Genomic DNA, 23,737 nt, shown 5'->3' with positions numbered 1-23,737 from the left:
TTGCGGAAGAGAGTGGAGGGCGAGGCAGCGAGACGTGGGTACTGCGCATGTTCTGAGCGTGACGTTGGTATTTGAAGTTAGTGGCGAAGCGTAAAGGCGGTAACCGGTTTCTTGAAACCTTCCTCTAGACCAAGGCCTGGGAACCCACGTTTTGAGCCCACTAAGAGGTGTCATGCTGAGTTCTCTACTTTAAGCCGCAGAATCTTGGCTTCGGCGTTTGGGGCAAATTCAGTTCTCGTTCTCGGGCCGGTTATTCTTGAATTCTCGCGAGATCGCCGGGCTGCCTCGAGAGTAGCCCGAGAGCCGGTATCTCCTAGGAGCCGGGTCAGGCCGCTGCCGCCGCTTCAGAGAGGTGGAGTCGCGGCCTCCCCTGGGGGCCAGCTTAACGCCGGCGAACGCCGCCTGGGATCCCGGCAGAGATGGATGAGGATCTGGTGTTGGCACTACGGCTTCAGGAGGAGTGGAACTTGCAGGCGTCGGAGCGCGACCGGGCCCAGGCGCCCCTGTCGCTGGTGGACGCGTCCTGGGAGTTGGTGGACCCAACCCCGGATTTGCAGGCCCTGTTTGTGCAGTTCAACGATCGGTTCTTTTGGGGCCAGCTGGAGGCTGTCGAGGTGAAGTGGAGCATGCGAATGACCCTGTGAGTCTCGAACCCCACTGGGGAAAAGAGACCGGCTGGCAGCTCTTCTGCAGCCGCCGGCCGCGAACTTCTCTTTCTCCGTCCCCAGTGGTCCCAGGGTCTGTGAAATGCGGGGGGTGGAGGGGAGTGTCGGTGTCGGTCTTGTTTTGGGCCAGCATCTCCTGGTGTATCTCTCCCTTCCCTTCCCTTCTCTCTCTCTCTCTCTCGTGCTCAGACAACTTGAGGAAAGCTGTGTGGGCCATCTCGCCAAGAGTTTGATTTATAAAGGACACAGTGAGGGGCGCCTGGGTGGCTGAGTCAGCTAAGTGTCTGACTCTTGGTTTTGGCTCAGGTCATGATCCCACGGTTGGTGAGTTGCATCCCCCTCCCCCATTGGGCTGACAGTGTGGAGCCTGCTTGGGATTCTCTCTCTTTCCCTCTCTCTGTGTTCGCGCGCACGCGCTCTCTCTCCCGAAATAAATAAACTTAAAAAGCAAATAAAGGACACAGAGAAAAGGATATTCCTTTGTTTTTTGTTGTTTTTGAGAGAGAGTGAGCACGAGCGGGGGGGGGGGGAGGGCAGGGGGAGAGGGAGAGAGAATCCCAAGCAGGGAATCTCCACACTGAGTGTGGAGCCCCAGGTGGGGCTCGAACTCAAGGACCTGAGATCATGACCGGAGCTGAAAGCGGGAGCCACCCAGGGGTCCCGAAAGGATATTTCTCTGAATCTCCCGTCGCTTGAAAATCAATTAACACATTCCAGATTTGTCTTATGGTAGTGCTTTGGGACCCAGGAGGGAGAAGGGAGTCTGCCCCAAAGAAAGAATGCTGAGGACACAGGGAAGCCTCCCAAGGGTGGGTGTTGTCCTTTTCCATGCTCGTTAAGACACCACCACTTAGTAGTGAGCTCAGGTGTTAGAAGGGGGACAGGGTGGACCGTTTCCATATTGCTGGACCCAAGGGATCTTAGGGGATGCCTCTAAAAGGATCCCTTTCCCACCAAGGAGAGAAGTCCCAATTTGAAATCATCTATTCCTGCACACGAATGGAGCTAACAAGTTTAAGATGGGATTGTGTTCTGTGTGCTTGTCTTTGAAGTGCTACACGACAGCCTTAAGTAAGCCAGGCTAAGAAAATGATAGAAAACTGTGTGTAAAGAACAAATCTCCTTCATAGAGGCTTCTGTTACCGCTTTGGAGACGTGCTCATGGCGACCTGGCTGTAATCACCGCAAACCGATTACAGTTTGTAGGGAGGAGACTGGGCGCAGCAGAAGAGGATGATCTTCTTTGGGCTCTTGCAGCCTGGCAAGGCCAAGGGACAGTCACTGCCTGGCTGGGGCAAGGGATGTCACTACCATTCACACATCTTTCTCCCTAGGGTGAGATGCAAATATCTCCTGACAAAGAGGGTGTCCTGGTGGGAACTAGTGTGAAGTGATTTACTCTTTCATTTCTATTTCCCTTTTGTGTATATTTGGTAAATAATGCTTTTGTGGTGGTTGTTTTCCAGGTGTGCTGGGATATGCAGCTATGAAGGGAGGGGCGGAATGTGTTCCATCCGGCTCAGTGAACCTCTTTTAAAGTTGAGACCGAGAAAGGATCTTGTAGAGGTATCCTTTGCATAAACTTGGTTCTTACCTCAGTTATTTAAAAATGCTTATTATTGATTTAGACTGATGTGAATTCACCTATACATGTAAAAAAAAAATTATTTCCTCACAACTTTAATTGCAGGGCCAATAATAATGATTACCTTATATTTTTATGGTTCTTCACAGTTAAAGTTTTTCAGGTATAATACCGGATTTGAGCTTTACAACCACCTTGTTTATGTGCAGTGTGTGTTGTCCTCATTTTTATAAATGAAGAAATTTAAGGTTCAGAGAGCATAAGTAAGCTAGTTTAAGTTACATACTAAGAAGCAGAGAAAAATCAGGACTCATATCTTCCTATTGAGGCACACAAATTTTGATTGTCCTCTGTTCAGCCACAATGACGCTGTCCTCCCAGAACATCTAGCTGAGCTGGTAGAACCAGCCCGCGTGAGTGAGGGCACTTGACTAGCAAAATGGAGCCATAGGAGCTCCCAGATTATGGTTAGTTTGAGTTTAGAAGATGTCTGAAATTCCTCAAGATATACCCAGTGTGACTTGTCTTGCCCCAATTGTATAACTTGAAACGTAGGCACCAAGGAAGATAGAGTGGTAGAGGATGGATGGGACGTACATTAAAATATGCTTGGAAATACAAAAGATGCTGTTTTTAAGGATAATAAAAGGTAATGGGTTGCAGAACACTGTGAATATATTTAACACTCTTGAGCTGTACACTTAAAAATAGTTAAGATGTTAAATTTTGTGTTGTGTTTTTTTTTTACAATTAAAAAAAAAAGTAAATGGCTACTAAACATAAAATGGTACAACAGGAATACTTGATTAATAAAAAAGAAAGGAGGAATAAAGGAACAAAGCCCTCCAAAAAGAAGGGTAGGTGTGAAGACGATATCAGTAATTATATTAAATGTAAATGGACTAAGCACTGCTTTAAGACATGGAGTGACATACTAGATTAAAAGAGGTGTGCTTAAAGTCACACACACGTTAAATGTGAAAGGTTCAGAAAAAGTATATCATCCAAAACCCTAACAGAAAGCTATTGTAGCAAACTAAAGGTCTTAAGGGAAGAAGTTTTACTAGAAAAAAAAGTTCACGTTTTATAATGGTACAATAATCTATTAAATAAAAACACATAATGATTCTAACAGTAATAATGTAGCTTTAAACTACATGAAGCATAAATTAGTAGAAGCAAAAAGAGAAATAATCGACCCATAATCATAGTTGCAGATGTTAAACACAACACTCTTGGTAACTCAGTGAATAAGCGGAAAAAAAACTGTAGACATAAAACAAAAAAGTTGAACATAATTAACCAAATCAACCTTCTGAGGAGCCCTAATTAGAGTAGTAGTTGCATAATGAATATTTATTGTGTAAATGATTAAGGAAACACACGAACAGTGTTCTTTTTAAAGGTAATGGGCGATGGGGGCGCCTGGGTGGCTCAGTCGGTTAAGCGTCTGATTGCAGCTCAGGTCATGATCTCAGTCTGTGAGTTCAAGCCCCACTTTGGGCTCTGTGCTGACAGCTCAAAGCCTAGAGCCTGCTTTGGATTCTGTGTCTCCCTCTTTCTGCCCCTCCCCCACTCACTCTTCTGTCTCTCTGTCTCTCTGTCTCTCTCTCTCTTTCTCTCAAAAGCAAATAAACATTACAAAAAAATTTTTTTAAAGTAACGGGCAAGAAGAGAACGGAAAATGTGTGGTAATGCTGTCAAGTGAGCATTTGCTATTGTTAGAAAGTTACAATCTCAGATCAGTGTAGGAAGGCCCACGGAGGAACAGTGTGACTCTGGCCTGTACATAAAGTAGCGACCCATATTATAATGAAGAGGATTCAGGAAAGGAAAGGACTGAGTCTGGTTGAGGACAGAGAAGAAAAGCTTCATACGCGTGTATTTTATTACTACCTAACATCACCACTCCTGCCTCTCACTCTTTATTGAGCACATATTATATGCCAGATTTTGGACTAGTGTTCATCTAGTTAATAGCTAATCCAGTGTGTGCCTTTCCCGTAGCCCCGCAAGATTAGGATATCCCCATTTTAGCGACGAGCAGCAAGTTGTAACTTGTCCAAGGTCTTGTGCATAATAAGTGACGAACCCTTGTGGTAGGCTCTAGTTTCCCTGGCCCTAAAGCTCTTGTCCTGTCCCGTCTTCACTACCGCTGTGTAATTGCTACTGCTGCAAATGAAAACGTGGAGCTGAGCCTCACGGGACAGATCGGATTCTGACAAGGAGAGATGGTACAGGAAAACTACTCTTGGCAGAAGGAATAGGATGCTGTGAGCAAAATTGAGGCGTGAATCTCGGGGCATATGGAGGACTAGAAGTAGTTGCTTTTGGCCAGGTAGAGAACCCAGTGGTGGGACATAGAGGTGTTTGGGGACCGTGTTGAGTAGAACCTTGAATCTAGCCTAAATGTGGAAAATAGAAAATACATACAAATAGAAACGTTCGGTGTGGTGCTGTGTGCCGCTTTCAGGATGTTTCCGTTGAACCCCAAATTAGGGATCTAAATTTATTCCTCCTTTGTGAGAATAGTTACTGATCATGACTTTAGAATGTTGGACAAAATTGAAATGTAGAATGCCCTTTGAATTTGAGTCCTAGTAGAGTGGCATTTACTTGAAAAGATTAAGTTCATTTTCAGAGATACAGAGTCGATCATTGTAAAAGGGGTGTTTTCACAATGACCAAGTTACAGTGCTTGACACACCCGTTTTTCTGTTCGGCATAATTTGATAAGCCTCCAATTCATTAATGGCAATCTGGTTCTTCTGCAGGAATTCTTTTTATAAAAATTATGAACAAGGTTCGTTCTTGAAGACCTCTATGACTTTCACTTTTTAAAAAACGTCTTCCTATTTGTTAGGACCAATTATGAAACAGCAGCTTTAAATACTTTTAATTCTGCACCTATACGTCTGCATTCGTGGTGTGGGAATGAGCAGGAGCGTGGTGATGGTGTTGTTTTAAGTCAGAGATTTTTGGAATTTCTCTAAGTACAAACTCAGACGAAATCTGGGCCAGCCACAGGATTTACCTTCAGATGCTATTCACCAGAGCAGTAGGTTTTAGTGTTTGTTTGTGTGTTTTAAAATTTTACATACTCAGAAATCCCCAAACTATGGAAAGCTGTACACAGAGAAATGTCCCACCCCATCCCTGCATCCAGAACTCCCCAATTATTGTATGATACTCTTGCCATTAGTTTCGTTTTTCTTTTATTGTTGTTTTGCAAATATTTATGTCCATTCTTATTTCCTCTCCTGATCACATAACATACTTCTTACACGATATATTGTGTACTGTCTTCTGCCTTTCGCCTTTTTCATTAAAACCATGTACTCTGGGGGTGCCTGGGTGGCTCAGTCGGTTAAGCGGCCAACTTCGGCTCAGGTCATGATCTCACACTCCGTGAGTTCGAGCCCCGCGTCGGGCTCTGTGCTGACAGCTCAGAGCCTGGAGCCTGTTTCAGATTCTGTGCCTCCTTCTCTCTCTGACCCTCCCCTGTTCATGCTCTGTCTGTGTCTGTCTCAAAAATAAATAAACGTTAAAAAAATAAAATTAAATTAAAAAAAAATAAAACCATGTACTCTGTAGGTTCCTCCAAATGATTTCAGAGATCTTTTTCATTTTTTTTTTTTTAACTCTGTATAGAATTTTGTAAGGATTTTCCATAGTTCATTCAACCAGGTCCCTATTGCTAGACACTTACTTGCATTGTTTTGCTACCATAAACAATGCCACAATGAAAATACCTTGCACCTATGACCTTTCCTATTAGCCTAGGTATTGCTGGGTCAAGGGATAAATGCTTTTGTCATTTTGTGAGATGTTACCAAATTCTCTTCCGTGGGGGTTTATAAAACATTTTGCACCTCCTGCCAGAGACAGCTGGGAATGTTTGCTTCCCTTAGCTTTACTAATGGGGTCAAACTTGGGGAATTTACTCCTCTAGATAAGCGAGAGGTAGCATGAATTTGTAATTATTTTTATAAATGAAGTCGAACATTTCTTTTCATGTTTATGGGTCATTTACGTTTTTCTGTGAGCCATCTATAACCTTTGCCTACTTAAAAATTGGATTTTAGGTCATTTTCCTGTTGACTTCAGTCGGTCTTATGTTTGAAGAATTAGTAGCCCATGAGAGGCATTGCACGTTGTTCTGAATTTGTCTTTTCACTCAATGCCGCTTTCTCCCCCATGCGGAATTTTAAAGTTCTTATGTAGTTGAGCTCATTGATCTTTCCTTTTGGATTCTGAGTAAGAATTAAAAGGGCTTTCCTGTGACAGGAGTCCTTGACCTGGGATCTGCAGAACTTCAGATATCATGCGCTGAGTTTTGTGAATGTATGTGTATGTAATTTTTCTAGCAAAATGGTTCATGACTTAACAGTTTCTGAAAGGAGCCTGTGATCCAAGGGAAGTTAGGTCCCCAGGTAGAGAAGGAAAATGCATTTCTCTCTTCAAAAGCGCCCTAACAAATGCATTTGTATGTTTCTGTTTCAGACCCTCTTGCATGAAATGATCCACGCCTATCTATTTGTCACTAATAACGATAAAGACCGGGAAGGGCACGGCCCAGAGTTCTGCAAACATATGCATCGCATCAATCGCCTGACCGGAGCCAACATAACGGTGTGTAAAGCCGCGCGCGTTTATGATTTTTAGTCGTTAGTTACTCTGTACTTCCTGGGGCTTCACTAAAAATAGACAACAGGGTGGAAACGAATACCGACTTTGAGGATTTTCCACGGTGGGTGGTAAGACAGGCCGAGAAAAGCTGACTGGCTTGTTTGGGCCTCACAGTAGCGCCCTTGCTGTCGCCTCATGGCACATCTGGTGTGACATGTTGTGCATGGTTACCGCAGGCCCGCGGTACCTCTGGGTTATGACATTTGTCTCTTTGTTAACTTAGTTTTCCGGATTACGGCCTCCTCCTCCGATTGTTCCTGTGCTCTGTCGTTTCACGTGTTGTTACACTCACTGAAAGTCTTCCTTGATTCCTCTTTCTGCATAATATTGTAGGAAGCGGAGTCTGGGGTCAAAAAAGCGTGAGGAGTCCTGACTGCTTGGGTTGAGATGCTGGCTCTGTGGATGGTTAACTGGGGGGCCTCCTCCCTAACTTCTCTGCAACCCCGCGTACTCTCGGGCAGCACGAACTCATCTGCGGGTCCTTGGGGGGGATCAGAGGAGAAAATACAAAATATTGTAGCCTGGTTTGAGCACAAGTTAAATACCAGTTGTTTTTATTACTGATGCATTTTATCAAGTGACCGTAATGTCTTTTTAGTTTTTTTTTAAAATTATTTTGAATGTTTATTTATTTGAGAGAGAGAGAGAGCACAAGCAGGGGTGGGGGAGAGAGAGAGGGAGACACAGAATTCAAAGCAGGCTCCGGGCTCTGAGCTGTCAGCACAGAGCCCGACATGGGGCTCGAACCCACGAACCGTGAGATCGTGACTTGAGCCGAAGTCAGACACTTAGCCGACTGAGCCACCCAGACGCCCCTGTACTGTCTTGTTTCAAAGTGAACTTTGCACCCCCTGTGCCTCTCCTCCTACATCCTCTTCCTAAAATAGGCCATTTCCTCTGTTTTCTGTCAAATGCACTTCATCTTTGCAGTGGGCTAGACCTTCTCCCTCCTTTGAATGTCCTCAGCAGCTCTTGTACCTTTTATAATATTTTATTCTGCTCTCAAATCTCTGAACACCAGGTAGCTCTTGTTTCTCTGTAGACCTCTGTATAAGGTGTGTAATGCAGTGCCCCGACGGGGCCTTAACAAATACCGAATTGGACTGAACCAAATAGAATCTTAGTTCCTACAAAGATTAAATTCTTTGGTGTGTTTGGTTATTTCCTGCCTTTAAAGGGCGGTAAAGACCGGTGTGGTGGAAAATGGAAATGTTCACCTTCTGTGTGTTTTTTTTTTCTAGCTATTGGTTTTCATTTTCTCCAGAGCTCTTTTCATTATCGCATAGAGTTCCTTCAACGTCAAGAAAGTAGCTTGCATTAAAAACCAGTCCCATCAAATCCAGATTAGCAGAAGAAGTATGGAGCTGCTAGTACAGTACAAAAGGCTTTTAGTTTCCTCACTGGTGTTTTCACTTTAAGCAAAGTCCTGGTATACTTCCTCTTGTTCACTTGGAAAAAGAGCATCTATTCTTTTATCTCGGCCGTCTGTGTGTTTTCATTTAGGAGGTTTTATCGAGTGGACACCCCTTGCTTTTACAGGTTACATCCTGTTATAATAAACTCCACAGGGCATCCAGTTTCGCAATTTTATTTTAGTGACTATGTCGTTAAAGAAGTCACATCCCCATGCTGGAGGAGGAGTTACAGGACTTGGAAGCAAAACAGATCCCACTCCCTGATCTTTTTGGCCAAGAAATGAAGCGAAGAAGCGGCCGGGCGTTCCAGATCTCTTTGCCCCTAAACCTCTGTCCTCCAGTTCCTTCTGTGCCTCATACACTGTGCGTTACTGATATGCTTGCCAAGTGATACGAGATTTTTGCTTAGGATGGAGAGGTGCTATAAAACTAGGTGTAGAGTTATGGAAGGCTTCACATTCCCTTAGGGGAATTTATTAGAAAATTCAGTCTCTGGTTAAGAAAAGTCTCATTGGGGCGCCTGGCTGGCTCAGTCGGTAGAGTATGCCACTCTTGATCCTGAAGTTGTGAGTTCAAGCCCCACGTTGGGTGTGGAGATTACTTAAAAATTAAAATAAAAAAGTCTCATCTACAGATGCTCCTTATCTTGTACAATAGTAACATTCCACTGAGAAGAGAGAAGAAAAAGGTACTCAGGGTTATTTAGGATTACACGCTTTTATTTTTTATTTATTTTTTTAAAAGACACTTTCTGGGGTTTTGTTGTTCTTAAAAAATTTTTTTTAATGTTTATTTATTTTTGAGAGAGACAGAGTACAAGTGGGGGAGGGCAGAGAGAGAGGGAGACACAGAATCCGAAGCAGGCTCCAGGCTCTGAGCTGTCAGCACAGAGCCCGACGCGGGGCTTGAACTCACGAACTCTGAGATCACAACCTGAGCCGAATTCAGACACTTAACTGACTGAGCCACCCAGGCGCCCCAGATTATCGGTTTTTAAATGGTGCCCTGCTATCCTCCAGGCCCCCAAGGTGGTAGGGCTAACTTTCCTTTCAGACCTCTTTGATCTGTCCTCTGCTTGGGTTCTGAGTAAGGTCCCATCTTGAAGGTGAAATGGAAGGATCCCATGTAAGGATCAAAAAGCACATTCGCAGAGAATTTTATTTGAGTCAAGGAGTGAAGCTTTCCACTCACCCAGGCAGCAAGCAGGTACTCACTGTGCCGGAGCCTAGGTTAGCCACTAGGGGAACAAAGATGAAAACGATCCTGGGGAGCCTTTGCCTTAACCAGATAAAATGCTGCCCTATGAGGCTCGTTCCAGAGACCGGAGCAAAGAGCTGCAGGGCTGTGGATAGCGGGTGTGGCAGAGGCCGGGACAGCGCAGGGTGCTGGGTGGCGGGGGCCGAGAATTTGCAGCAGGTGGTCCAGGACCCTGTGGTTCTGTCACCTCTGAGGGCAAAGTTGCCACTGAGCAGTGGCAACAGTTCTTCCTTATCATGGCACTATGCACAGTTTTGTCTTTATCCAAATATTTGATCGTTTTACGATTTGGTCTCTAAAACTTCTAGCATGTGATAGAGCTTTTGGCGAGTCAGAAAATATTTTCTTTTGTCTTCCGATCTCACGGTTTTCTATCTTCACACAGTTCCTGGAGTATGAACTGCTGCCCTTCCATTAACGTGAAATTTCGAACAGAAGCTAAATCTAGTTGCCACCTTCCCCCGGGTATCCCTGCAGAGAGCTCTCGGAAGCTGCGAGGTTGAAACCGAGAAAAGGCTGCCCGTGTATTTTCTGGAAATCGTTAACCTGCCCCCCTAACGCCTACCGCGTTCTGTCCGCGCAGGTGTACCACACGTTCCACGACGAGGTGGATGAGTACCGGCGACACTGGTGGCGCTGTGACGGGCCGTGTCGGCACAGGAAGCCCTACTACGGCTACGTCAAACGTGCCACCAACAGGGCGCCATCCGCTCACGACTACTGGTGGGCAGAGCACCAGCAGAAGTGTGGTGGCACCTACGTGAAGATCAAGGAGCCGGAGAACTACGCCCGGAAAGGCAAGGGGAAGACAAAACTAGGAAGGCAGCCGGCGGCCGAAAAGAAAGGTACTTCTGTCTGTCCTTCCGCCTCTGCCGAGACCACGGCTGATGGCCCAAAAAGCCAGCCCCGGCCTGGGGAGGAGCGGTGTTTAGATGAGCTTAAGGATTGTTGCTGGTGTAGATGTTTGCAAGTGTGGACCTCAGAAGATCACGTTTTTTTCTGAAATGGTGGTAGAAAAACGTACGCTGCTCTGTATGGAGGGGAGTTAAGGTAGAAATAGTTTGCACTGGCCATATCAGAAACTAAAAAGTCCCTTTGCCAGTGTGACTCACGCTGCTCTGTATGGAGGGGAGCTAAGGGAGAAATGGTTTGCACTGGCCATTTTAGAGGCTAAAGTCCCTTTCCCGGTCTGGGCTCACCGAGTCACTGGGAAACAGAAGGCAAAAAGATTGTCAAAATAAAAACAGGGATTCAAATAACAATGCCCGGAATCAGTCCTGACTCCACCCCTTCCTATCAGTTGGATTCTGTCCGAGTGACTTCTGTGGATGGACGTGTTTTCATTGGGAGAATGGGAAAAGGATATGACATGTATGTGCTGGTCCTTCATCTGCAAGATTTATCCGTTTCCTGTGAAGTTCAGAGTCACTGCCTCTTGAAGAGGGAACCAGGTCGCTGAGTTAATGCTTCTTCCCTTGGCGAGTTGCTGATTGGATGCAGGAGCGTAATAAGCTGCCCTTCCCGAATCCGAAACATTAAGTGAGCGGAGGCGCTAGAGAACGTCCGTGGGGAGATGACGCATCCTCATTTTGTGCGAGCCGCAGGAAAGCGAAACATGTGGGAGCCGACTTTTCCCCCTGGGGCAGAACTGCAAGACCGCTATGCGATTTTCAAGGTCCAAGTGCCTTTGCTAGTGGCCCTCGGATGGTAGAACCCCTGATCTAAATAGGAGAGGATGTTGTTTTCTGGCCTTTGCCCCACCAGCGCCCCCTGACTGCTGCAGATCGTCCCCCTCCCGATGAATAGGTAGTTGGTGCGGAGACCGAAGTTACAGAATAAAACCGTATTTCTTCATTTGGAAAAAAAAAAAAACCTGTCCATTGGCTCGACATTTGTTACCATGTTGATCTCGAGTCAGGAAAACCTCTGCTTTCTTTTGCAGATCAGCCCAACAGAGGTGAGACCCAGCTGTTGATCCCTTTCAGTGGGAAAGGGTACGTCCTGGGAGACGCGAGCAATTCGCCTTCGTCCGGGAGATTTGTCGCTTCACACGCCGTCAATAAAACCCAAGATCTTTTAAGTCAAGACCGCTCAGCAACAGCTCTGAGACCTAATTCTAAAATGGAGGTGAACTCTGAACAGAATGGTCCAAGCAAAAAAACCTCTCTCGTCGCGCCTGTTCTTGCTGCCAGTCGCCAAAATGTCGTAAGCAACTACTTTCCTAGAGTGTCAGCTGCCAACCAGAAGGCCTGCAGAAGTGTGAGTGGATCTCCACCAAAAAGCGGGGCAGTCGGCGACCTCCCTAAAAACTCCGTCTCTTCCACGTCTCACAGAAGGGTCCCCTCCTCTAAGATAGCCCCGAGAAATTCTTTAAAAGCCCCGGAATCGACACCTGTGACCGCGGCCCTGGACGGGAGCGGGCCCGAAGAGAGATTGCCAAGTAAACGAGCCAGGCTAGAAGACCAGTCTGTTTCTGACGAGCTTTTTATCAAGAAAGAGCAAGTGCAACGTGGTGGAAGTGATTCTAAGTGGAGTTCACGTCCTCCAGCTGCGGCTCAGAGCTCCAGCCCTTCAGCCAGTCAGAGCAGAGCGGTCAGTTGTCCTGTTTGTTGGAACGAAGTCCTAGAGTCGCAAATTAACGAGCACTTGGACCGGTGCCTTGAAGGCACTAGCGTCGATGGCAAAAGTTGAAAAGGTCTTCGGAAAACAGACGGGTGTCACACGCCACCTGTATTACCTCACTAGTCTAGTGTCAGGCCCTCAGGAAGTTCTGGTACATACTCCGATTTGTCGGTTAGAATCTAGTTCTATTTTATATATACACATGAGATTATAATGAAAAATATTTTATGTTTTAAGGCGCTACCGTTCACTCCTGCCTTGTGTATACTGTAGCCCAGAGTTTACTCTGCATGTATACACGTAGAATTTTTAGATATTCGTGTTCTTGCAGTTAATCTTTTTATTTATACACCTTCCTCAGAATACTCCGTGAGGAATCCTGTCCGGTGTTTGGTTCACTGAGCATTTCTTCAGTTACATTAAAACTCAGTCCTAGAACTGATGTTAATTTCATGATGTCAGACATACTGACCATGTGGGGTACACAGCATATTAGTTGTTTCAGGGTACTCAGAGGCTTGTTTTGTTTGTTTTTGTTTTTTTTCAATCTTCACAGGAAGTAAATTTTCTCTGTTTTAAAGAATTTTACTTCTGTCATCACTGAAAGGTGGCAGCAGATTTTAGGCTCAAGTACATAAGGAGTACAGTAAAATAAACCTCTTTTAGAATGTTGCCAGTAACAAATAGCTACTGCAGTTTCGTAGGCCAGGGTTGAGCGGTTTTCTCAACGCGTCGCCGAGTGAGTGGATGCGGCGCTACCCACCTGGAACGTACAACGTCACAGAGCTGCCTCGGTGGTGTTCACGGTAGCGCGTTCTCTGGAAACAGTATTATGAGCCGTAAGCCAAAGTTGTAATCGTTCTAATAAAAAGGAATCCCATTTGTGCATTTTGAAAAGTAGAATTCTTTTCGGAAATACTCCTTTCCACCTCTGGCAAAGAGACGAAGATACTTTCATCTGCCAACTTTCTGTCTCTGGCGACACCTCTAGCACGTTGGTTGGCATATTCCCGAGAGTTTAGTTCACGGGTTCTCCCTTTTCTCGACTTTTTTGCAACACGATCTGTGTGTTCCTAAGGGGCCAGATCCCCAGTGTACAGCGGGGTGAGCTTCCCCGGGGGGGCCCCTGGGCGCCTGCTGCCCAGATCAAGTTAGAGAACGCTGCGGTTCCCGCAGGAGGTGTCCTCAAGGGTGCCCACTCCTGAAGTCCGAACCCACAACCTCCAAAGGTGACACGGTTTTCATCTCCGTCACCGCAGATGGGTGGGTGAGCTTGTTTTTGAACTTCATAAAGGTACTCTCCTCGCTGCTGCTGCCGGTGTAGATGTCTAAGTTCATTGTTTCATTGCTCTGCGGCGTTTGTATGAATATGCCAGCGTTCATTCATCCATTCCGCTGCTGCTGGGCGTGGGAGTTCTTTCCGATCTGGGGCTGCCTATCAGGAATAATGCTGCTGAGAACGTGCTTCCTCATTTCTGTTGGGCGTATACCCAGGATTGGAACTGCAGGGTAGATGTACGTCTCGCTTTACAAAATGCTGCCAGGGGACCCTCGGGCCAGCAGTATGGAAGCGTTTCAGGTATCCATCTGTCTTAACTATTATCTGTTACCATCTATTATCTATTAATAGCTAATACCTTAACTATTATCTATTATTCCTTTTCATTTTAGCTTGTCTGGTGAAGTGTTGACAAGTTTTGATATTTCTTAAGTATGAAGTTAAAAAATAGTACTTAATATTTACAGATAAAGGGCTTCAAATATGTGTATTATGTTGCGTATATGCCGTTATATGCTTGCGTAGAGGATCATTTTCTCTTCATTTGGCAAATTATGTGCAGGTAAGCATTTTTTTTACTCAAAACTGTACAAGGTTCTGGGGCAACTAAGTAAAATGCCCGATGTCCGTAAGTTTTACAGCTTGGTTGGGGAGTGAGACGAGAGCGGATTAATTTGAACACAGAAAGTGCTCTGCTGGGTGCTGTGGGGACGTCAGGACTTCGGGGGATGTTTCCTGGATGAGACCACATCCAAGCTGGGTCTTCTAGGGTGAGTCAAGCTAGCCGGGTAAGGAAGGGTGGAAAGGGCCGAGCAGAGCGAAGGGGCACCAGAAAGGCGGTGGAGACAGACCACCACACTGTCCTGGGAGAAGTAAGCTGTTGCGAATGAACAGAGTAAGATGTGAGGGGTAAAACGGCAGAAGGACGGCAGACAGACCTAGCTGAATAGAGTTTCGGGGGGGGGAGACCCTGTCTGTCACTTTCTCCACTTCGTGTGGCCCCTGAGAGTGCACATCTTTTGATTCAGGTGGGGGTGGGGAGGGGGGGGTTGGAAAGATTTGTAAGCCAGAGAGTCAAGGACGTTTGAGAAGCGTTCAGATGGATTCTCCGGGGGCAACATCAATGGGCAGAGGAAGGGCACTGGCCGGGATGAGAGAGGGGTGGGCCGAGAAAGAGCCAGCTGGTAAAATCAAGAGGTGGTCAGGTTTAAGGATGATGGAAGACTGTTGGCTGGCAAGAAAAGGGAAGTTAATTTTAAATTTGGAACTTAGCCTTCAATTCGCATTAAAACTTTTGAGAAAAAATGTTACCTTAAGAATTGTTACCCCCAACTCTGAGTCATTTATAACAAAGAAAATTTTGTTGTTGGTTTTGTTTTTTTATCCCTTAAAAAAAGCAAACTTCCTACCCTAATACCAGCTGGAAATTCTGGGTCCACCTTTAAATGCTATCACCCTTCATTCTGGGGACATGGGTTGCGGGTGGGGGCGGGGGGGGAGAGGGGAGTAGACTTTATAAAAACTCTGTGTTTTCTTAGAGCCAGGGCTATTCATTATCTAGCAAACCTGACTTCAAATCTGGAAAGTCCTGTCTTGCTTTTTAGACTATAAATGTGTATCTAAGTGGAAGACACAAGAGCGAGCATCTCATGCTGTCCCATTGTCCTAAAGCACTGAGCTTGTATGTTTTCGGACTTCATAGGATTTTTAAGTCAATTTCAATGTCAAAGTGGAATAGCTGCTGTATCTTCTTACAGACTTGCTACCTCCCTGGGATCCTGCACCCGGGGCACGTGCAGGACCTCCTCTCATTGGGTTGTTTGAAGAAAAAAGCTGAGCTCTCTGTAGTTTAATTCCTACTGAAGAGCAAGGGTTTCCTGTTATTCTTTGTCTTGGTTTTTTAGCAATTTGTTGTAGTTGTTGTTGACTAGTGAAGTGAAACTCTAATGTGACAATTATCATTACGGGTTAAATTGCCCAGGGAGTTAAAATTAACAGAAAAGGACGTCACGTAATTAGTGCTTTTCTGACATTCCCCCAGAATGTTGTTACGTATCATACTTCATCATCACCTGTCTTTTGAAATGAAGAGCAAAAGACTTGCTCTTCTTAAATGACTCTGGAACCACATCATCATTAAGGCTCACAGTGTTGTATACTGTAGTACAGAAACCAGCTGCCGTTGGCTTGTTTCTGTGCTGGAATTACCCTTGGCCAAATTTACCCTCTCGTTTATTGAACACCAGGGGGCGCTCCTGGGAAGTTCAATATCTGAAAAACTGAAGGTGAAGCCAAAGGGAGGAAACTTGCCAGCAACTGGCATGACAGCTGCCAGTTCTGATTCATAGAAAGGAAAGGACAGGTTATGATCTCAAGTCCTGTGAGAAGGGAACGGCAGGCCAAGAATGTGTGCTTGTTCAAACAAACAAGGGCTGATGCACAAGGCACCCTCACCTCCCCAACCTTGTTTTCAGTTCGCCTTTCACTGGATACACTAACAGAACAGTCTTCTGCCAGAAAGACACCTGGAACAAACATATAGGGCCTAATGGTAATAATTCAGAACAGGAAGTCTTCCAGACAAGGCAAGACCTATATTTTCCTACTATTTCTGAAATTATAGTGCTGTTCCTTTGAGTCTGACATCTAGCACTTTGCTCCATATCATAGATTAGTCTGGAAGCTTCCTGGGACACAAATAATGTCGCTTGACCCTACATCAGCGGCCCAAAAGAACAAAGAGGAGCCTCTCAGATTCTTAGTGTTAAGTGGTGTTAAGTTAGACATTTCTCAAGTTCGTTTTTCTGTGCTTTTTCAATAATCCCTTTATGAACACGGACTCTTTCCGAAGAACCAAAGTTTGTGCATTTTCAAGCTAGAATACTCTTAAGAGATGCAAATCATTCCAGGTTAGCAGCACTGTTTACAAACTGAATATTCCTTACAAACGAAACGTATGAAAATCTGCATTTATACGAAAGAAATGGGGAGGGTATTTGTTTTATTGTTTTATTATTGTTCTTACAAGATTCCTCACAGGATTCTTTTTATGTATTGGTATACATTTTTTTTTTTAATTTTTTTTTTCAACGTTTATTTATTTTTGGGACAGAGAGAGACACAGCATGACCGGGGGAGGGGCAGAGAGAGAGGGAGACACAGAATCGGAAACAGGCTCCAGGCTCTGAGCCATCAGCCCAGAGCCCGACGTGGGGCTCGAACTCACGGACCGCGAGATCGTGACCTGGCTGAAGTCGGACGCTTAACCGACTGCGCCACCCAGGCGCCCCTGTATTGGTATACATTTAAAATAACAATAGAGGAGCGCCTGGCTGGCTCAGTATGTAGAGCTCTTGATCTCAGGGATGAGTCCCATGTTGGGTGGAGACATTACTTAAAATCTTCAAAAAAAAAAAAATTTTTTTCAGTATATAAATGTGTGTACCTACACAGGTATAAATGGTTTCCGGGAACTCATTTATGAAGATAGACCCACCCACACTTGTTCAGTTGCATCCTAATGCCAGATATCCAGTTACCTCCATTCGATCTACAAGGGGAGGCTGTGTATCAGTAGCCCGTCCGTTCTTGTCACTGTGTGAGCGCACCACGATGCACACACTTGTGTGCACCCGTTCTGCTTCCTCTGTGTAACTTCTGCTGTGTACCCTTGCCTGCTCTCCTACTTTCCTTCACTGCCCTTCCCTGAATCTGTTCTCCCTTGTTCACCTTTTAATCATGAGATGATTTTGTCTTTTTCATTTTTTTACAGGTCGTTGAAGGTTTTCTTTTTTTGTTTCATTTCTGTGCTGACATTTTGAATGTTCAAGTTCCGGCGTGAAGTTTAATTTCTGCAAAGTCCTGGGTAAGGATATTTGACTCAGCCTGGCTCTTGTGGTTTTCTCTGCCTTCTGGTTGAGGAGAGGCTTTTCATCAGCTGGAATGGACTCTCATTTTGTCTTCTTCCTATGGCAGTGTTTATAAATGTCTTCCTTTTTCTGCTCATTTTGAAAGGCATTCTTTCTCTTGACTTGCAGAAAATTGGCTCTATCTAGGCAGACATGAGGGGTTTGTGCGGCTTACTGGGTATGATTCCAGAGTGTTCTGTTGGTACCGTGACATGCAGTATTCCTCAGAGGGAACACTTTGCTATTTGAGCTGGGAGGGTGGTTCTCTTCTGATTCTGTGATTTCCCCCTGCCCATAGCCTCCCCACCCCTCCCCCCGCTTCCTTCTTGCACTTTACCATCCAGCCCCTCCTCCAACAAACAATACTTTCCCCAAACAGCCACCTGCAATCTCATGAACTTTCAAACTTCTTGATGACCCAGTGGCCAGTGCTCTGGTGAACTGGTGTCAACTTACAGTGGAACAAACCCATCATAAGCTGAAGATGCATTTAATACACCTAACCTACCCCACATCCTAGCTCAGCCCAGCCTTCCTTAGACGGGCTCAGGACAATTATGTTAGCCTGTGGTTGGGCAGAGTCCTCTAACACACAGCCTATTTAATTTAATTTTTAAATTTATTTATTTTTGAGGCAGAGAGAGAGCAGAGAAGGGGCAGAGAGAGAGGGACAGAGAGAATCCCAAGCAGGCTGTGTACCATCAGCGCAGAGCCCAGTTTGGGGCTCGAACTCATAAACCATGAGATCACAGCCTGAGCCAAAGTCAGATGCTTAGCTGACTGAGCCACCCAAGCACCCCATAGCCTATTTTATAATAAAGTGTTGACTGTTTCATGTAATCAGCTGAATGCTGTGCTGAACAGATGGCTGTGTGGGTGCAGAACGGTATGAAGTGTGTCGTCGACCCTTGTGATTGCATGGCTGCCCGGGAGCTGAAGCCGCTGCCGTCATCCGGCATCATGAGAGAGTATGTACCTCGTATTGCTGGCCTGGGAAAAGATCCAAATTCAAAATTCGAAGTACAGTTTCTACTGAATGTGCATTGTTTTTGCACCCCTGTAAAGTCAAAAAATCATTTAAGTTGAACCGTCATCAGCCGGGACTGTATTTCCATCACTCGTGGTGGGGTCCCTGCCTTTTCCCCCCGTGTACTGCCACCACTCGGCCCCTCTTGCCCTCGTCCCCTTATCACACAGTTTCCACCTGACTCTGCCTTCACATGGGTCCTGATGCTGGCCTCGGATGCTTATTTCTCTGCTTTCCTGAAAGCTGAACTTCTGTCTGTGTCTCCCACTTACACTGCAGGTATGCGTTATAGGGAATTTACTTGGTTCTCCTTGTCTGTATGGTCTTGGGAAGATTATGAAAGAGATTCAGATTTAGGTAGCTGCCAATATTTCTTGGAAAACCAGAAGCCCAGCTACCTCCCCTTAAATATGAACGCACAAGAATTATGACATCTGAGCAAAACTTACAACGTGAAAGAGAAAAATTAAACACAAAGTAAGGTTAAATACTGTATCTATTAAATAGAACAGCTTATTGTATCCTACACACACACACATTAAGAGAAGAAAAGAGAGCTCTTGGAAATTAACACCAAACCCTCACTTGGCGTAACTGGAAAAGAGATGTAAAACAAGTAAAGGACAAAGACACACGGTAACTAAGAGCAATATGCACAAACCAGTCGATGCCCTGTCTGGACAACAGAAGTTCCCGAAAAAGCAAGACAACGGAGAGGAGAAATAATCTCCTAGTTTAAGAAAACAGCCTCAAATGTGGGGCGCAAAGGTACAGTCTGCGTGCCTGCTACACTGGCTGAGAAAGAGGATCGTGCTAAAGCATGCTGTAACACCACAGAGACCCGGGGGCGAAGAATCATTCCAGGAGCTTCCACAGAGGACAAGCAGGCTACATATAAAGAGGAGTAGGAACGGCCTCGGATTTCTCTGCAACCACACTGGAACCTAAAACCAGTGAGGCGATGCCTTCAAAACGCTGAAGGAAAATGATTTCCCAACTTGAATGGTAAGCTCCATTCTAGTTACCAACGAAGCGTGAGGGCAAAATAAAGACACTGGTCTTGGGAAATTTACCACCCACATACTCTTTTTCCCAGGAAGACATGTGAAGGACATGCTCCACCAGACCGAGGAAATCAGCCGAGAAAGGGGAAGATAAGGGATCCAGGAAACAGGAGACCCAACAGAGAGTGGTGGAGGGGGTCTCCAGAACAATGGGCAAAGGAGACCTCAGGAAGACGGCTGTCTACCAGGCAGAGAGGACAGCCGCTCCGGACTGCTGCAGGCTAGAAGCCACAGGAAAAGTATGAAAAATCAGGACATCAGGATAAAAGCAAAAACTGTGGAAGAAAAGTCGTCACTATTTCCTCCGTGTAAACCATGCTCTGAATATCACCAGTAGTCTTGACTATCAACCTGATCTAGGTTACGACAGAATTACAAAAGGAAGATGGGGGGATGTGGAGGCGTGCTGTACATGTTTGGCGGGGATGGTGAGGGAGGCCGGATAGGAACCTACATTTTTTTTTTTTTAATTTTTTTTTTCAACGTTTATTTATTTTTGGGACAGAGAGAGACAGAGCATGAACGGGGGAGGTGCAGAGAGAGAGGGAGACACAGAATCGGAAACAGGCTCCAGGCTCCGAGCCATCAGCCCAGAGCCCGACGCGGGGCTCGAACTCACGGACCGCGAGATCGTGACCTGGCTGAAGTCGGACGCTTAACCGACTGCGCCACCCAGGCGCCCCGGAACCTACATTTTTATCTTTCATGTGGGGAACCGGTCAGTACATAAGGTCTCACACTGAAGATCCAACATGGAGCAATGGGATTATGTTACTTAGACCTCTTCTGGCCACTAATTAAACCCAAAGAGTCACGTAAGAGTTAAATTCTCAGATGAAGAACAGGAGGGCTGTTTTCCTTAAAAACCCTTACAGAACAAGTTGACTTGGCTACATGTACATGTATAGCTTTGACTATGAAAACAGGGGCGCCTGGACAGCTCAGTACAGCATGTCACTTTTGATCTTGGGGTTGGGAGTTTGAGCCCCACGCTGGGTGCACAGATTACTTAAAAAATAATTTTTAAAAAGTTACACAAGGAAAGGAAAGCCGATGCTCACTACCGCTTACTAGCTCCGTGACTGTGAGCCAATCACTGCGCTATCCTGTTGCAATTCTAAACGGAGATGAGGTTTGCTCGGCCTACTCTGCTGGTTCGGAGGGAAAAAAATGTAGAGGGATTTTATGGAACTCGATAATAACAGTAATTAACTTTGGCAGGACAGGTCCTAATCCCAATGAAAAGACCTGATCCAGTAACGCCCTATCTAATAAACTTTACACCTTGTTCAGGGTTAAAAGATCACCCGTTCGATAGAAGGCGCTTTGGCTGCTGGCAGCTGTTAGGGCTCCACCTGTCTTGGGAAGTGGTTTCTTCTTGTTTTCTCCTTACAAAACTTTTTCCAGCTCGTGAGGCCAGGCCCTTCACGAACATCACTGGTCCAATGGTTTATCCTTGGGCACTTGCCCTATTTCAAGTGAAATTTACTTGCTGGTGGATCAGGAAAAGAATATGCATTAAAACCAACAGCAGAATTTGGGCAACATATTCCTGACTTCAGATGTGGTAGTGGAGACTGGGCATTTACTCCCGCGTGGTTATAAACTAACAGAGAAACTCCAGTCTACAAGTCCATTATTAAATGTACGGTACAAATACTGACCATCGGAGTCTACAGCCACAGCGGAGCTCTCCATCCTTGGGCCATGTGCACCTTGGGAAATAATCTGTACTTCATTAGGTCTCACACAGCTCTGCAGGTCCGGAGCTACTGTGTTTATTTTCAGATGAAGAAGTCCCCAGCGGTCACATAATTAAGTTCCTGGGCCAGAACTGAAGAGAGATTTGTCAGTCCTGTGCTCTTTTCACAACACTACCTAATTTAATTAGTCTTCGTCTCAGACTCATCTGCCCTCTCCTTTCATCCACCCAGCTTTATTTCAGTACAGTTATCCAAATGCCCCAAGAGAGAGGCTGGAAAATAACGAGAACACCACACTAAAAGTTTCTTAGATAAGAGACAATGGAACGTGTCTATTGATCTCACACGACAAGAGCTCTTATATTTTAGTCCATGACCACACAAAGTAAACTTTTGTGCACACATAGATAGGACACCTGTGACAATTATAGATCTATGCCTGATGCCCCTTCTTGTTTGTTGCAGAGTGGGTGATACAGATATGCTCAGCAGCCCTGGTGTTAGGGTAGTTTTAAAAATTCTGTCGAAAGGGCAAGAATCCAATTGTTGAGAATCCAAACGGAGAGCTCATGGATCCCACAGACAGGCCAATCACCCCCAGGACGTCTCTAGGATTGTTAGACTCCTGTGTTTACTGTTGTCTCTCTTTCCCTCGTTATCATTTATAAAAAGTCATCCCAGACATTCTGGACTGAGCCAGAGATGTGTGATAGAAAAGCACATTATCTGATAGAAGGGCCCATTAAGACTGTCCGTGTAGGATAAAAGATTTAAAAACCGAAAGAAAAAAAAAAGACAGCTGGAAATAACAACCATAATTTTTCAAGAACATTTATACATCTTTTTAATTAGATTAGCTTTACAAGCAACTTGAGAGCTCTTTTGTAACGGAACACTGCTTTTCAAATTACATGACTTTCCCGTCTATCTGTATATGAATCCTGAAATTCTTTGCCTGCTGTTGATAAAGGTCTGTGTTTTACAGCCGGTTAATGTATTCAATGAAAAACAGCATTAGAAGCTTTGTCTTTAACTAGGATTAAACATATATAGGCCACAAGTAGTTTTAAATTTTGTTTTAAACAGAGTCCTGTTTGGTGACAAGTTAACGGTCCCGCTAACATGAAACGAACAGGTTTTAAATGGATATTAAAGAAATGGCTCTCCTGGATTCCTTGATCCTTTCACAATGATCTCCAAGGAATTAAAATTTTCCGAAAAGTACAAATGTTAAGACCTGCCTGGAAAGCACAACCCACATAGAGTAGAATCTGACACTTTGCACAACTGCAGAGACACACATGTGAATGACACAGGGGCTCCCACCCTGACAATCACACAACCCCCCCTCCCCCCATCAACAGAACAGTCTCCACTAGACCTAAACATGACAGCGTTTCTGAGTCAAGGCCGAGTGCAGCGTGCCGCACGCAGACCAGATGGCAAAGACAGCTTGCTCTCCCAGGTCCGGCTGGCAGAGGCACTTACTAGAGAGATGTTACATTGCATTATCTGGAACAGAGAGAGGAAGTGGAACAAAACTGAACACGGGCAAGGAAAAACAACCATAAGCTCTAATTTTCTCCTGCAAGTTCTAAGTGAGATCACGATACTGAATATTTAACCCCACCCTAAGTCCACACTGTTGGTCTCACTAGATTTTTTTTTCATGTTTTACATGAACAGCAATCTTTTAATAAAAATTACTGAGCTTTCCATAGAAAAGGTCTCTAATTGAATACAAACTATACAGATACTAAAACTGTCATAAGTTGAAATATACAGAAATATTTCTGTACACACATTTTGGCAAAGATTAAGGACAGAGATAGAGAACTGAAGTGGGCAAGGTCTAGACCCTAATTCACGTTAAATACGGATACCACCCTCTAGGCTCTGCTAAAGACTCGCCCAGGAAAATGAAGTCTTATGTATCCATCCCAGTTCATATATCAAAAAACAGAAGTCTGGGAGGCCTTGTGTGATAGTGTAATATTCCCTCTTCTTCTGAAAAGTAAAAGAAAAATCATAAAACAGAAAAAATCATCTGGTTTTCCACTTCTTTTGTTTTTTTAAGCTAAACACACACCTTCCAGTACTGACAAGGAGGCGAGTATCACGCCTAGGGAATACCTGCCTCAGCACTGGTCTGCGCTACCTCGGCTCAGCCCTGGCGCTCTGTCCGCCCGCCCCCGCCCCGACGCCATCCAACAGAAGCAAGGTTCTGATCTGCACATCACGTGGGTCGCAGGAGGAGGAAAACATAACAGCAAAATTGGAAGTACGACTGACTGGCTGGGAAGAAGAGCTCTTAGGAAGGGGACGTTACCTTCTACATCTACAGAATATACCTGAAAGCGTGAGAAAGCCCTTTATCTCGGGAACTTGATGCGGAGGGCAGATCAAGTTCATTTAGTGCCAGTCACTTTAGTCTTGTAAAAATTCTAACTTAAAAAATAAAGCCTTCTGGGTATTTTTTCTTATAAAATGTGAACTGAAAGTTATTTGTAGTAGTAAATGGTG

The 23,737-nt window shown here is 45.1% G+C and overlaps 1 protein-coding gene across 4 annotated transcripts; it reads left to right on the top strand.

Moving 5' to 3' along the window:
• The first annotated feature begins 44 nt into the window (after positions 1–44).
• Positions 45–23,702, top strand: SPRTN (SprT-like N-terminal domain). 4 transcript variants are annotated; one of them, XR_006963700.1, is made up of 8 exons: positions 45–640; positions 2,132–2,231; positions 6,754–6,882; positions 10,195–10,456; positions 14,146–14,282; positions 17,285–17,377; positions 18,285–18,388; positions 23,292–23,702. XR_006963700.1 is itself a non-coding variant. In XM_047088574.1 (5 exons), the coding sequence occupies exons 1-5, from the start codon at positions 420–422 to the stop codon at positions 12,300–12,302; spliced, it is 1,461 nt and encodes a 486-aa protein (XP_046944530.1). In that variant the 5' UTR covers positions 52–419; the 3' UTR covers positions 12,303–13,130. The 4 variants fall into 4 exon arrangements, 1 of the variants encoding a protein (XP_046944530.1); XR_006963699.1 differs by having other exon boundaries at positions 18,265–18,388; XR_006963698.1 differs by lacking the exon at positions 18,285–18,388.
• Positions 23,703–23,737: the final 35 nt, after the last annotated feature.

Source organism: Lynx rufus, unplaced genomic scaffold (genome assembly GCF_022079265.1).
Source record: "Lynx rufus isolate CCGP_SWC_20201006 ecotype Redwood Valley unplaced genomic scaffold, mLynRuf1.p SCAF_25, whole genome shotgun sequence".
In the NCBI taxonomy this organism is placed as follows: domain Eukaryota; kingdom Metazoa; phylum Chordata; class Mammalia; order Carnivora; family Felidae; genus Lynx; species Lynx rufus.
The sequence above is the reverse complement of the archived record's forward strand: the minus strand, read 5'-3'. Positions and strand labels throughout refer to the sequence as shown.